Raw genomic sequence first — 14152 nt, 5'->3', positions numbered from 1 at the left:
CTAAAATTAGATTGTGGTGATGGTTGCACAACTCTGTGAATATGCTAAAATTCATTGAATTGTACACGTTTAACTAGGTTAACTTTATGGTCTATAAATTATATCTCAAAGCTGTTTTAAAAAATCCCTGCCTTCACAGAGTTTATGTCATAGGCGGGAAAGAGAGAGAATAAACGACATATATCATATACGTAGCATATTAGAAGGTGACTAGTACACACTGGACACTCAGTAAATGTTGATTCAATGACACTAGCTGCCCCCTTGCCCCCAAATGGTCTCCTCTCCTAACCTAACACTTCCAACCCCCTAACCCCCAACACCCCACCCCACCCCACCCCGCGTGCTGTTGTCTTTCTTCTCTTCCCAGTTGCAAGGCCTGCTGTCCACATCTCTTCCCTGGGCATGGCGCCACCCACAAAACCTAACACGCTTGATCTGGGCCTGGGCACGTGGAGCCCCAGCACCCAGGAGGAGAGCCACAGGGCTCAGGAACCCTCTAAGGGTGTTGGCAAGCAGCTGCCGGAGTACAAGGCGGTGGTGGTGGGCGCCAGTGGCGTGGGCAAGAGTGCGCTGACCATCCAGCTGAACCATGATTGCTTCGTGGAAGACCATGACCCCACGATCCAGGATTCCTACTGGAAGGAGGTGACCCTGGGCGAGGGGGGCTGCGTTCTGAACGTGCTGGACACGGCAGGGCAGCCCGCCCATAAGGCCCTGCGTGACCAGTGCTTGGCTGTTGGGGATGGTGTGCTGTGTGTCTTCGCCCTCGACGACCCCTCCTCTCTGACGCAGCTGCAGCAAATGCGGGCTACCTGGGGCCCTCACTACACCCGGCCCCTCGTCCTTGTGGGCAACAAGTGCGACCTGGTGGCTGGCGTCGGAGATACTCATGCTGCTGCAATAGACCTCGCGAAGAGCTGGGGGGCCCCCTTCGTGGAGACCTCAGCAAAGACACGGCAAGGTGTAGAAGAGGCCTTTACCCTGCTCATCCATGAAATCCAAAGGGCCCAGGATGCCATGGCAAAGGAGGCCGAAGCAAAATCAAGTGGGCATAAGGGCCGGCACCGTAAGACCATGTGCCATGGTGGCTGTACCGTGGCCTGAAAGTCTTTGTCAAGAAAGGTGGACCCTCCCCCAGGCCTGGGTGGTGGTGCCTTGGAATGAGACCCCCGAGCAACTAGCTATGTGGGACACTGGGTGTACTAGAGATAGATGGACCCCTCTTCTGGGGAGGTTTTTGTTTGGTGGTGGGCTTTTTCATAATGTGCAGCATACTAGTGTTGGTTATATTCTGGCAAGTTGAGAGATTCTGTGCAAAATTGAATAAATGGTGTTCTCAGGTTTCAAAGCTGCCTCCGTGCTAAGTGTTATGTGGGTGGGAGTGAAACTGGGGAGAATGTTACTTGAATTGTGAGGATCCTTTCATTCAAGAAATGTGAGGGAGCCTGCTGTGTGCCAGGCCCTGCGTTGGGTGCAAAGGATGTCGAGGCAAGCAAGACATTAAAAAGAAAAAAAAATCCCTGCCCCAGTACATAGGACATAAAGTTACATATTAAAGTCAGGTGATAGGATAAAGTGTAACAGGTGACGGGATAAAGTGTAACAGGTAGGTCAAGGAAAGCCTTATTGAGGGAGTGACATTTGAGCAAAACCTTGCAGGTGACTAGGGGCAGCGGGATTAACCAGTGCAAAGGCCATAACCAGAAACCGGCTAGCAACAGGCCAACTCCCGATACCTTCCGGGTGGGCAAGAAGACAGATACAGTGGCCTCTATACTATATAACTAAATATTTAAACGTTACAAATCAAGCTAACAAATGTAAACAGCATACATTCTAGCTTCCTACCTTGACAAATAACGCTTAACGACCTGGAGGCCGAGGGTCGAATTGTTGGTACTTCTCAGAGTTTCGTGCCAGGATGCGAGTGCGTGGGGAGGGCTGAGCCCTAGCGCGCAGCCCACTCCCTTCCCTTCCTCCGGTGGCCCCTCCCCACAGGAGGAGCTCAGGTGCACGGGGACATGCCAGCTAGCATAGCTCAGGCTCTACTCCGCCTCACAACAGGAGGATGGACCCCGGAAGACGCTGCTGCCGGCCCTGAAAGTGGCCCCAAAGCCTTCTGGGCTCCCCATACCCAAGTGGGGCGCTGGGTAGGCACTGCCCCTGAGGCACTAAGGGGGTGTCTCTAAAGTGCCGGACCGAGGTCAGGGGCCGCTCTTCCTGGTCTAAGGGCCATCACCACCTAGCCCTCCAGCCCCCTAAGAAACTGCCACTCACAAACAAGCACATAGCTGCTTCAGATCGTATTTATTGTGGGGATCTTGGGGTTCGAGGGCAGGAACTGCGGCTGGCGGGGACCGTGCCGGCGGGGAGCAGTCGGGGTGTCCGGGCAGGGGCAGCCCTGGGCCCGAGGGCGCGCAGGACCCACGCGGTGCTCAGGGCGGCAAGAGGCGGCGCGCCGGGGGCGCAGGGGTCTCCAAGCGCTTCACGCGCAGCAGGGCACCCAGCACGCCCTCAGGGGGCACCTCAGGGCCCAGATCCTGGTCGGCCGCGCGGCGGAGGCGGCGCGGGGCAACCACAGCCTCGGGGTCTCCGTTTCCTGCAAGGATCCGCCCCAACAAGTACCTGTAGGGGAGCAGAGCGGATGCAGTGAGGACGTACGTGTTGGCGTGTCAACGCCCGGGCCCTAGGACCCTGACGGCCCTGCAACCCCATACTGCCTGGGGACCCACCGCCTCCAGTCTCTTCTCCACCCCGGCGTCCCCAGCCCTCTGCTTTCCCGAGACGAAGCCCCCGCTTCCCACCCCAGAAACTACAGCTTCCCGCCTTCTCCTCCCCTCGCCCGAAACTGGGCATTGGAGTCCCTCATCCACGGGCCCGAGAGTGCAGTCCCCCAGACCCCCCAGCCAAGCACCTCTGCCCCCACACTCCCTCCTAGAGTCCCAGCTCCCAGGTATTCGCACCTCCACCCCAGGATTCTGGCGCCTGCTTCCCGCCCACCCCGTGCCGGCTACCTCAGCAGCTCCGGGTCCACGTCGGGTGTGTCGTCGCCGGTGTCCTCGGCCTCTGGGCCCGCGGGGCCGTCCTCGTAGATTGGGGGCCGGGGTCGGAGCGCAGCGGCGGGGGCAGGGGCGGGGACCAACTGGGCAGCGAGCGCGGCAGGGTCCAGGCGGGAGCGGAGCAGGGCACGGGCCAGCTGCGCGGCGGGCGCATCAGGATCGTCCTCCAGGCCCGGGGCCGGATCGGTGGTGCGGGGAGCGCCCCAGACACGCAGCAGCTGCGCCAGGACCCGCGCCTGCTGATCCTCCGCCTCTTGCGCCTCGGCCCGCGCCCGCTCCTGCCGTTCGGCCTCCAGCAGGTGCGCCAGCGCCCGCGCCAGCTCCTGCACGGCCCCCGCCGTCTCGCCCCTGGGCACTGCCCTCCGGAAGCGGCGGGGAGCACCAGCCTCGCCCAAGGGCGGCGAGGCTGCACCCAGGCCGCGGGGCTCCTGCGGAAAGACGAAGTGGGGGTAAAGATGTTGTCAACGTCCGTCGGGCCAGGGACCCCCAATTCGGGGGTCTCCGTGAACCTCAAACATCTCCAGATAACACCAAAGGAACCATGGCCCTTCAAATTTACCCAGACACCCCTAAAGCCATTAAAGGCCCCCAAGTATCTCCAGACGACACTTAAAACTACAAAAGACCCGGAGAGATGCACTCCCCCCATACACACAACGATTTCCTCCTAAGGACTCAGAACTTGCCCTAGGGCTGTTGGAGACCAGGTTTCTTTATATTAGTGACAATGGTAGATATGACAGCTATAGATTTTTCTATATTAATGTTGTGGACAATAGGAACCTATATTTGCATTTTAGGTTCCACTTGTTTTACCCAAAAGGTAGCAGACCTTTCGGCACCTTGTTTTTTGGAATCTATATCTACATCAGTTCATTAAAAGCAACCTTTCTCCTCTCTCTCTCTCTCTCTCTCTCTCTCTCTCTCTCTCTCTCTCTCTCTCTCTCTCTCTCTCTCTCCCCCCTTTCTTATGCATTGAATGCCTTAATAGTGTATTTAACCAGTCTTTAATTGATGAACATTTAGGGTGTTTCCAATCAATCTTTTGCTATTCTTGCAAATAATGAATAACATTTATATATCATTTGGCACGTGTGCAAGTCTACCTGTAGAGTAAATTACACAATGACTAATTTGTAGTTCAGACAGTTTTGAAACAATTTAGGTTAGTTTAAATAAATAAATGAGGGTGTTGAAAGTATGAGCAAGGAATAAGAGACCATAAAATTGATGATGAATGAAGATTTGAAAAAAGAAACACCTAGAACATCTGGGTTACTAGACTTATGGTGATCACTGCTTTAGGTCTATAAGTGTTGAATAACTATGGTGTACACCTGAAACTAATATAATATTGCATGTTAGCTATATTTTAATAAAAATCTTTTTAAAAGAAAAATGAAACACCTAGAACACCTGGAAATATATTTTAAAGCAAATTAAAAATTAAACAGGCAAGTTAAACAGAAGTTAGATACTGCACATGAAATAATAGGATTGAACAAAACTTAGAAACAGATCCACACATATTGACACTTGCTATATGACAGGTGGCACTGAAGGGTAGTAGGGACAGGACGAACTCCTTCAATAAATCATGCAGGAACAAGTGATCCAAATTTGAGAAAATGGAAAAGACAAATAAATTTGACTACATTAAGAATTTCTTTTTATCCAAAGATACCATAAAAAGAATGAAAAGTAAACCATAGTGGGAAAAAATACTTGCAACACCAATAGTCAATAAAGGATTAGTATCCAATATTCAAAGAATGTCTAAAAACCAATAAGAAAATAGGCAAAATTCATGATCAAGTATTTCACAAAAAGGAAACAAAAGCAGTTATTAAATATGAAAAATAGTGAACCTCATTAGTAATCAGGGAAATGCAAATTAAAATGCCAGTGAGGTACTATGCAAAATAGTCCAAAAGATTGCCAAAATCAAAAAGTCTAATAATGTCCAATGTTGAAAAGGATGTGGGAAAAATGGAAACACTCATACATTGCTGGTAAGAAGTCAATTGCCAAAATAACTTTGAAGAACAATTTGGCAATGTCTAAAAAGATGCACTTCTACAATCTGCTCCTGGGATGTTACACCCCAGGGTAGCTTTTTTACATATAAGGTGCTACTGAACACAAATTCATGAAAAACTACAGTAGCACTGTTTGTCATGGTATAAAAGTGGAGGAAGAAAAAAAGAAAGAAAAGCCTGGAAACAACCCAACTGTCTACTGACATATTGAGAATGCATCCATACACCATGATATACTCATAGGATAAAATACTATGCAGCATTGAAAAATGACTGACAGCCACACCTCATTCAGTGTGGAGGAATCTCACAATCAATGTAGAGGGGGGAAAAAAAGGTTGGGGAATTGTACTGAGGCGGCCTGAGACTGACACCTGATGACTTCCTAGTGACCCCTAGTGTCGACCAGAGGCCAGACACCCAGCATGCTTGCATTTCTACGAGGAAAAACTAAACAAAATATCATTTATTGTATATGTTGTAAGTTACAAACAAAAATAAGGGATTAAGGAACAGAAAACACAGGGTAATGATTATGGAGGAGAGTGGCTTCTGTGGGGAGGGGTACCCAGGGGCTTCGATTTGTCATGCTCTATTTCTTAAACTGAGTGGTAGGCACACACAGGAATTTTATCATAATTCCTTACATTGTACATATATGTTAAATATATTATGTCATATATATAAAATATTTAATAATTTTTAAAATCCCCCAGCTCTGAAGAATTAGAGGAGGGTGTGCTCCAAGTGACCTTGGCGTCCACCACCCCCAGGGAATCACACACTCACTGGGAATCACAGCCTCACTCACACTGACATGGGCTGACAGGCCTCGAGATGTCACATATGCAACCCAACCCTGCCACATCCACATGCAAGGAACTGTACAAATTCACACAAATGGCTGCTCATCCAGTTACAATCGCCAAGCTACCCCGATGCAAGGTCACGCAGCACCCTTAAAGACACAATGCAATACAGACATCATGGCTTCTCTCCCCACAATGACACAGCTCTACAAAGGAACAGTGAGAAACAGCCTCATGAACACACATACAAAATCCTAGTAGTCACTCAGTCCAACAGAACCAAAATGGGATGTGCACCCGGGGATTCAAAGACCACTCCCTCCAGAACACAAACGAAATCACACAGACACACACACACACACACAGACACACACACACACACAGACACGCCCATAGGTCACGCCATCACTATAGGATTCACAAATATACACACGGTACCACTGAGAAAAGACACCCAGAAGCACCCCCAGCATCACACACACTGCCCAGCCGGAGCCACAACGTCACCTCTGTACGGATTCTCTGAAGCGCTCACATCAAAGGACACACACAAGGTCACCACAACCTCACCCCCCTGTCATCACATCACGCGCGCACAGACACAGATGCGCGCACCCCCTTCCTTAATACGCGCTAGTCCCATGGACAGCGCCACCGGTGCCGGGCAGGGTGGGATGGGCAGGGCGCGGCTGCCGGCGAAGCCCAGGACACCGCCACCCGCACACCCAGAGACACAGCCCGGCCCCGCGGTCACCGGCATGGCCTGGGCGCGGACTGGCGGTTGGATCCCGGGCCACCTTGGCCTAAGTTTCCCCATGTCCCGGCAGCAGGGGCTGGGGAGGGTGAGGTAGCATCCTCCCCCCGCCCCCCACCCCGTGCCCGACCCGGATCGCACCTTTACGGGCCGTGCGCAGAGCGCAGGAGGTGACCGAAGTATACCCAACAACAGCAGCACCAGAAGGCCGACGCCCCCGGCCCGCGGCCCGCCGAGCAGCGGCGACCCCGCCATGCTGCCCCAGCGAGCCGGGCTCCGGACGGGCGGACTGGCTGGCAAATGCGCAGCGCTGGGACTAGCGGGCCAGGCTGCGGTGCTCTGCGGCTGCGCACGCCGGCCTGCCCTCTCCTGCCACCCACTCGCGCCACTTGACGCAGGCGCAGCCTGGGAGATTCCGCAGCCCCTCCATCCTTCCGGTTGCCATGGAGATGCCCAGGGGGCAAGGGGGCGAGCTGGAGACTGATGGCAGTTGCCAGGCAGTTGCCAGGGCAACAGTCCTTGCTGTCGCCTTAGCAGAGAGGAAAAATTCACTCAATGGAGTGGAATGGGGGTCTGGTCCCCACCTCTCCCTCCTTGAGGAAGAGATATATGACCTTGTTCGTTGGATAAACAGTTACGGATCGCCTATTATGGACCAGGCACTTTACAGAGCCATGGGTTCAATCCTGGTGATGTGACCATGAACAGGTCAGTTCACCATTTTAAGGCTCAGCCCCTCACCTGCATAAAGGGGTTACTAGTAACTGCCCCTCAGAGTGACTTTGAAGGTTTAATAAGAATGACATTCAGTAGGAGCTCAATAAATGCTCCTTTCCATCCTGTCCTTATCTCTTTGCTAGTATCTTCACCCTTCCATGGCTGTCTATGTTTCTCTTTCTGTCCTTCTGTGCCCATAACTCTCTCTGCCTTCCTCTCCCATCTCTCTCTGCCTCTGATTCTTTTTCTCCCTTTATCTCTACAACCCTCTGTCATGCAGGGTGTCATGTGGGGTCTCTAGTCCCACTCCCCACATAAGAACACAGGATATGGTCAGGCCTAAAAGGAACACCCACGGAGCCATAGATAGGGGAGTCATACCCCTATATTCTCGCTGGCAGCTGGGTTGGAGGCACAGGAAGCAGCATCCACAATCCGCTGGCCGCTTCTCTGTCAACCAACAACCAACCAACCAACCCCTTGCTAACTGCAATCCACGCTTGCCAGCCACCATCATTCGCTGCTAGCGTAGCCACGGCAGTTATATGAGTGGCCAATGGCTTAATGGTTACAGCTGACGGCCAACCAGCCACAGCTGATGGTTGTCTACTACCTGAGCCAGCACCTTGCCACATGAGGCCGAGAGCCTGGAAACTGCACTCCTGGCTCTGTCCCCACACCCTCCTTTTATCAGTCTTTATTTCACTGTCTGTATCTACTTGTTTTTCCATAAATACATAGATAGGTTTTACCCATTTATTGTTCCAGAAAGGATTTCAAGCCACTTAAAATGACACATCAAAGGAAACAAAACTTTGGTAAAATTTGTGGATCCACAGAGGAGAAAATGTTGGGAAGGAAATGTTAGTGGTTATGTATGGGCGGGTAGATAACTAATGATTTGTCACTTTCTCCTTTACACTTTTCTCTGTTGTCTGAAAAAAATGTTGTAATGTGTATATATTACTGTTATAATCAGATAAAAAAATAAAGATATTTTCATTTTGGAATTAAAATGAAGTATGGTAACATGACATAAAAGTGAAGAAAGATACATTTATGTTGCTGTGAGTATATCTAATCCATTGATTCTAACTGCCTCCATCTCCTCAGTATTACAAACAACTTTACAATGAAAATCCTTATATGCATCTCCTTATGGACCTGAAGATTATATACCCAAGGATGGTGTAATGGACACATGCTTAAGGTAGCTCCCATGATCCTTGTGTCCTGGTGTTCATATCCTTGTGTAATCTTCTCCCTTTGAGTACGTGCATGACCAAAGATGACCAGATGTATGTGATTACAGGTATATAATTATGTTAAAAATGAGTTTGAGACAACCATCTTGTCATTTCAAGGAAAGAGACTCCCATTCCTCTGCTGGCTTTGATGAACCAAGTGGCCACTTTGGGGAACCTCATGAGACAAGGAACAGGGGGTGGCCTTTAGAAGCCCAGGGTGGCCGGCAGGGCACAGACAGCATGAAATTGAAGCCCTCAGTCCTACAACCACAAGAAACTGAATTCTGCTCACAACTCGATCTTGGAAGTTGATCCTTCCCCAGTCAAGCCTCAGATGAGACTGAAGCCCCAGTCAACAGCTTCATTTCAGCTTCGCGAGACCCCTAAGCAGAGAACCCAGTTAAACCACGCCCTGACTCCGGGCCCACAAAAATTGTGGGACAATGTTGTTGTACATTGTTTTAAGCTGAGGAGTTTGTGGTAATATTGTTACACTGCAATAGAAAACTAGTATAAATGGGATACATAAGACCTTTATAGAGAAAATTTTCAAGCTTCATTAAAAGGTATAAAAGAAGATCTGAATAAATGAAGACACATTTCACTCTCTTGGATGAGATAATCTCCTATTATAAAGATTTCAATGATCTCCCAATTAATATATAATTTCAATATAATCTCCATTTAAATCCCAGATGAATATTTTAAGGAAAATCAATAAAACTTATTTATTTATTTTGGAAAAAAATATTCTTTTATTTAACGTTTGCAGAAATGACAACAAAAAAGTATGTTATGGAAGAGAACAGTACTGTGGTTACCAGAGGGAAAAGGGAGGTGGAGGAAAGATAAAGAGAGTCAAACATATGGTGATGGAAGGAACCAGAATTTGGGTGGTGAGCACGCATGCAATATACAGATGATATATTACAGAACTGTACACTTGAAACTTATATAATGCTATTAACCAATGTCACCCCAATAAATTTAATTTTTAAAAATATCAAAAATAAAAAAAAATAAAATGAAAAAAAGTAAGTGATGGTGATCAAATACCACGTTAAACATAATGATGACTACAACAGTTTCTTAATAAAATTGAAGAGTGAAAACTTATTTTTAAATGTTATAAAAGCCACATTTTTCATAATAGCCATATAGGAGAAACAATCCAAATGTCCATCAACTGAGGAATGGATAGACAAAATGAGGCATATATTCATATAATGGAATATTACTCATCTATAAAAAGAAATGAAGTACTGATACATGCTGCAATATGGATGAAACTTGAAAATATGTTAAGTGAAAGAAGCCAGACACACAAAACAACACCTACTACAAAATTCCATTTATGTGAAATGTATGGAATAGGCAAATCCATAGAGATAAAAAGTCGATTAGCGGTTGCCAGGGGCTGGGGGGAGAAGGAAATGGAATGGGGAGTGACTGCTAATAGGTGCAGGGTTTCTTTTTGAGGTGATGAAAATGTTCTGCTTAGGTAGTGCTAATGGTTGCACAATTTAGTGAACATGCTAAAAACCATTGAACTGTACACTTCAAAATAGTGAACTTTATGGTATGTGAATTATATCTCAATACATAAATAAATAAATACCTATATAAAAGAATAAAAGTTTGCGAATAGTTAAACCAATTCTGAAAGGGGGGAGTAAAGAAGACGGAAGTGGTGTGTGTTGCTTCAGGCTGGAGCACTTGCCAGTGTGAGATCCTCCAGAGCTCTCTGTCTCTCTAATTTCTTTAAATAGTGTTTATTTACTGTTACTCCCAAATTCCTATCTCTAGCTTGGGCCTATCCAGATTCAAAATCCAACTGTCTCCTCAACACTTCCCCTTGGCTGTTTAATAGGCATTTCAGTTAACTTCCCCAAAATTAAACTATTGATTGACTGCCTCCAAGGCCTGCTCCTCCGCCACACACACACACACACACACACACACACACACACACACACACACACCACGCACGCGCGTGCGCTACTTCTCCCTCGGGATCTACCATCTCAATAAATGGTTCATCATTCACCCAGCTTTTCATGTCAAAAACCACAAAGCGTCCTTGACTCCTCTCTTCCTGCCCCCATATCTAGTCTCTAAGGAAATCGTGTTGGCTCCACCTTCAAAATAGATCCCAAATCCAACACTTTCTCATGCTCTCCACTGCCAGCACCACATCAGTCATTTGGACCCTCACAGTAACCTCCTCATTCGTCTCCCTGCTTCCTCCCTTGCCCTCTTACACTCTCTTTTCCTCGTAGCAGCTAGAGGGATCCTATTGTAACCCAATAATGTCCCTTATCTACTCAGAATCCCTCCCCCCATTAGAATAAAAGCTAAAGTCTGTGGTCCAGATAAAGCCCACGGTCCACAAGGACTTGTATGGTCTAGGTCCTGTCACGTTTCTGACCACTGTTCCCCTCACTCACTCTGCTCCCACCACACTGGTATCTTTCTTGTTCTTCATACATGCCAAGCATTTTCACAACTTTAGGGTCTTTGCACTTGCTGTTGGCTTTGTGTGCAACTTGTTCCTTCATTTCATTCTGGTCTTTGTTTAGAGACCTCACTCCCTCAGTGAGGCTTTCCCTGATCTCTCTACTTAATGTCCTCTGTCTCTGTAGTCTGCTTTATCTTCCATTGTATCACTGATCACTTGCCTTCATCATATTATCTCTGTATTGCTTTATAGACTGTCTCCCCAACTACAGTGTATATTTCATGGGAACCAAGTCTTTGATTTCTTCACCATTGCATCCCCATGCCTGAAATACAATAGGTGCTCAATAAGTAGGTATGAAGTATTGAATTAATTTAAGAAAAAACAATGGCACAAAACAGAAGGACAAAGAATAAACAGGACAGGAAAAATGAGAGGAAAGAAAGATAATCAAAGGAACATGGAAACTTCTTAAATATTGATACTACACTCATAAAATAAGAGGAGGCCATGTTCAGTGGCAGAGGATATTGGAAAATCTATGTATCTTCCTCTCAATTTTTCTGTGAACCTAAAACTGCTCGAAATAAATAAAGTCTTTAACAAAAGAGGCTGCTATGAAAAGAACAATGAACACAGGGCTGAATACATAGAATGGACATAACTGAAGACAAAATTAGTAATCTGGCAGATACGAAATTTAAAAAATTTTCCATTTGCAATAGCATCGAAAAGAATAAAAACCTGACAAAAGCTTACAAATGATTTTAATAAAATAAGACTTGTACACTGAAAACTACAAAATCACCTAACATAAGCTCAAATCCAATAATAACTTATTTCTAACTCTCCTTTTTCAGAATTCCATGGTTCCCAGGGTGTGTGATCTCCCTCATTGCAATAACACACCCAACCTGGTCTGACCACAGCTGTGTTCCTGCCGGTCTTTAGCTGACAGACATTAACACAAATGGAGGTGTCCTTGAGATTCAGCCGAAGCCCTCACTGCCCTGGACTGTGACCTTCAACTCAGTAATAGTGCACATTTCTGAAACCCTGTGTGTCTTCAGCTAATTGAGTCTCCTCCCTGCGTGTGCCTGGGAGTTAAGTTCACAGTGAACCGAATATAGACATTGCACTAAGGCCCTTCCGCCCTGGATTTATTTGTTTTGTTTGTTTTCCTGGGAATAAGGTTCCCCGGGGAATTTGATCATCTGATCAGATATGTATTATTACTTGGTAAAATTGTTTTCTAGCTTCCTACCACCTGCTCCTATGGTCTGTCCATTTGAATTGCATGAGTCTTATATTTAGTTACAAAGTTGAGTGATATTTTGCAGCAAAAGGAAAAGTCTACGGGGAGAGAATGAGCATCGCGGTGATTCATTTATTCTGAGTTGGCCCTGGGGTCTGAGGAGTTCATATGTTCTCCTCAGATCAGCATCCTTTGGACAAACATACCATGGACCACCGTTAGAAAACCTTATGCGAAAGCAGGGTCTCAAAGAGACAGTGTTCATAGCAGCATTCTTCACAATAGCTAAAATGTAGAAGCGATCCAAGTTGCCTATTAGCAGATGAATGAACAAGCAAAACGTGATATATACATACAATGAAATACTATTCAGCTTTGAAAGGAAGGAAATTCTGACACATGCTACATCATGGATGAACCTTGAGGATGTTATGCAAAGTGAAATAAGCAAGTTACAAAAAGACATACACAGTTGGTCCTTGAACAACATGGCTTTGAACTGAATGGGTCCACTTATACACAGATGTTTTTCAATAAATACGTACAGTACTATAAATCTATTTTTCTTCCTTATGATTTTGCTAACACTTTCTTTTCTCCAGACTATTTATTGTAAGAATACAGTATATAATACATGTAACCTACAAAATATGTGTTAATCAACTGTTTATGTTATCAGTAAGGCTGCAGGTCAACAGTAGGCTGTTAGTAGTTAAGTTTGGGGGGAGTCAAAAGTTTCACGCAGATGTTTGACTGCGTGGGGGTTAGCTCAGTTAACCCCCATGTTGCTTAAGGGTTAACTCTACTGTATGAATCTACTTATATGAGGTATGTAGAGTAGTCAAATTCATAGAGATAGAAAGTAGAATGGTGGGTGTCAGAGGCTGGGAGGAGGGGAGAATAGGGAGTTAATGTGAAGGAGGAATGTGTCTCTGTGGGTCCCCAACTGATGTAGGGGACCTGTGAGTGAGTGAGTGCCGGGACCGTGTCTCGTGAGACCGCAGAATGGAAACACGGACCCAGGAGAGGCAAAGAGTTTTACAAAGAGGATAGTTTATTGAAAGCAAAGGGTCAGAGCCCCCGAGCAGGAGGGAGTCTTGAATGGAGGTGGCCCGTGACTGAGGCAAAAGCTCTTACTTTTTCATACCTTCCCTTGTCTGTTTGGGGAAGGGGAGCTGGTGCCTTTTAATGAAATTCCTCTACCAGGTTCGTCCTGCTTGCCCATCCTGAAGGAATTAGCAAAGTAACCCACTCTTACCTATCAGATCTGCTCCGTTTGTCAGGCCAAAAGGAATTTTATGATTAACCTCAAGGCCTTGTTACATTTTCTCCTGGAGGGAAGAAGTGATTTGAAAACCTGGAGTTTCAGGATATGACTGTCTTTGTTTATTCCACCAGGGACCTCCCTGTCTACCTAGGGACATGCCAACTAACCTGTCTCAATTGTTCAATGAGTGCTGAGTTTTAGTTTTACAAGGTGTAACAGTTTTGGGTGGTGGTGATAATCGAACAACATTATGAATGTATTTAATACCACTGAACTGTACACTTACAAATGGTTAAGATGGTAAATTTTACGTTATGTGTATTTTGCCATAATAACATAGAGAAAAAAAACATGGGAATTTCTTCCTCAGTCTTGTCTCTGTGTCCCTGAGAATTGCTGTTTCATTTCATCTGTCCAGAATCAGGAGGTTTTTTATTTATGGCCTACAGTCAGTGACAATTAGCCTTTGGCCAAAATCTGAAGACAAAATTACACAAGCAGCACCCTTAGAGGACATTGTAGTTCTCATGGGATCCTCTCAGTT

General features: G+C 46.6%; 2 protein-coding genes across 2 annotated transcripts; one reads left to right on the top strand and one right to left on the bottom strand.

The window, feature by feature from the left end:
• Positions 1–354: 354 nt before the first annotated feature.
• Positions 355–1107, top strand: ERAS (ES cell expressed Ras). The gene has a single exon (XM_033115493.1). The coding sequence runs from the start codon at positions 406–408 to the stop codon at positions 1105–1107; it is 702 nt and encodes a 233-aa protein (XP_032971384.1). The 5' UTR covers positions 355–405.
• Positions 1108–2291: 1184 nt separating this feature from the next.
• On the bottom strand, positions 2292–7030 carry PCSK1N (proprotein convertase subtilisin/kexin type 1 inhibitor). Its single transcript, XM_033113317.1, has 3 exons — positions 6806–7030; positions 3018–3490; positions 2292–2628 (listed from the first exon to the last, which is right to left on the bottom strand). Exons 1-3 carry the CDS (start codon positions 6917–6919, stop codon positions 2439–2441), a joined length of 777 nt encoding a protein of 258 aa, XP_032969208.1. The 5' UTR covers positions 6920–7030; the 3' UTR covers positions 2292–2438.
• Positions 7031–14152: the final 7122 nt, after the last annotated feature.

Source organism: Rhinolophus ferrumequinum, chromosome X (assembly GCF_004115265.2).
Source record: "Rhinolophus ferrumequinum isolate MPI-CBG mRhiFer1 chromosome X, mRhiFer1_v1.p, whole genome shotgun sequence".
NCBI lineage: Eukaryota > Metazoa > Chordata > Mammalia > Chiroptera > Rhinolophidae > Rhinolophus > Rhinolophus ferrumequinum.
This window is presented reverse-complemented; position numbering and strand designations above follow the sequence as displayed.

Bases quoted from the DNA above. Each gene is read 5' to 3' on its own strand.
- ERAS (XM_033115493.1), top strand. From the start codon at position 406: ATGGCGCCACCCACAAAACCTAACACGCTTGATCTGGGCCTGGGCACG.
- PCSK1N (XM_033113317.1), bottom strand. From the start codon at position 6,919: ATGGCGGGGTCGCCGCTGCTCGGCGGGCCGCGGGCCGGGGGCGTCGGC. The intron at 3,491-6,805 runs GTGCGATCCGGG...GTCTTTCCGCAG, and splicing joins TCTGCGCACGGCCCGTAAAG to GAGCCCCGCGGCCTGGGTGC. The intron at 2,629-3,017 runs GTAGCCGGCACG...GCTCCCCTACAG, and splicing joins GTGGACCCGGAGCTGCTGAG to GTACTTGTTGGGGCGGATCC.